We start from the raw sequence: 1,342 nt of genomic DNA, 5'->3' as shown, positions 1-1,342 counted from the left end.
AGTGGTTTCGCCTGGGGCTCTGATCCTGAGGTCAGTAAGAGAATCCAGACCTTATATCATTTACAAACCAGAGCAAATATCGTTTAAATACATATCAAGATACTGATCTATCATTACATAGCCGAGATGCTTCGCATCGTAACATCGCCATTGAAACGTTTTGGGAAGGACGGCCTCCTTTGCACGACAGAACTCGGAGTAGAGATCCGACAGAGGGATGGTGCTGTTCCACACGATGAAAGAGGGGCTCTTCGGAAGTAAATCTTTGGCGATTTGGTTGTAAAGATCGATGTTTTGCGGGCTCTCGATGTTGTTAGTGGGATGTTCCTATGAGAAGAAAAAAAAAGAAGAAGAAGGGGTGGTCAAGAGTGTCTTTAGAGGGATGGTTTTAAGAGAAAAAGAGGAGGTGATCATGAGGATGATGATGATGATGATGATATCAAAATGTTGTTATCATTTACGTATTCAGTAACAACTACAGATGAGTTGGTGATCTGATGATCGTCTTTTTAATAACACGTTATTTACTAGTCTGAAAGTAATAAAATTTCTTAACGAGGGAATAGTATCTATGTAATCGAGATGAATCAATACAGTACTGTATACTTAGTGGTTTACAGTACACGAATCGCTGGCAATTTTGTTTATGTAAAAGAAAAGTTACAACTGAGTTGAATCAGACAACTGACCTTCTCTTAATTCTGTTGAAGAGATGATACACGCACACATACACACATACACGCATATATACTGTATATATATATATATATATATATATATATATATATATATATATATATATATATATATATACAGTATATAGTTTGCTCAGAGATCAACGAACAGCGAACACTCAATCGTTTTAAAGATTGCATTTTCTCTAAGTGGTCATTTGTAGCATTCCTAACTGTTATGCATAGCTATGAAACATTTATGAATGAATACCTCATAAAAACCCCTTTTAACAGCAAACTGTTTCGGAGTCTGCTTTATGTTCTTTCTCTTTCTTTGTGGCAACAGGAAAATACCATTGAGGACTCTTAATACTTTGCTGTGAAAACCCTAAAATCAATAGCATTCATGTATATTGTTTCCTATAAGTTAAACCATCTGTAACTATTATCGTGTCGACACGATTCGTTGGCTGCACGGTATGTGGCAATTCTCTCAGATATTTTGGAAGCCCGGTTCTGATAACTTGATGGGCTATTGGCACATGCTTCTAATGTTCTAGCTTTAATAAACAACCAGTGTAATCCCATTAGTGTAGGAGTGATCCTTTCTCGGGTTGGGACACCTTTCATGTCTTGGTCCTCTTTTGATTATGTTTTGCAATTTCTTA

At 36.6% G+C, this 1,342-nt stretch overlaps 1 protein-coding gene across 1 annotated transcript in view; it reads right to left on the bottom strand.

The window, feature by feature from the left end:
• Positions 1-1,342, bottom strand: part of LOC137630875 (uncharacterized) — a 20,651-nt gene continuing 19,309 nt past the window's right edge. Inside the window, exon 7 of the mRNA XM_068362410.1 lies at positions 1-327. Coding sequence (XP_068218511.1) covers positions 61-327 — 267 coding nt within the window. The 3' untranslated portion in view covers positions 1-60. The remainder of the gene's footprint in view (positions 328-1,342) is intronic.

The sequence above is a fragment of the Palaemon carinicauda genome, chromosome 39 (genome assembly GCF_036898095.1).
Source record: "Palaemon carinicauda isolate YSFRI2023 chromosome 39, ASM3689809v2, whole genome shotgun sequence".
NCBI lineage: Eukaryota > Metazoa > Arthropoda > Malacostraca > Decapoda > Palaemonidae > Palaemon > Palaemon carinicauda.
Note: the sequence above shows the minus strand (reverse complement) of the source record. Positions and strands in the feature narration are given on the sequence as shown.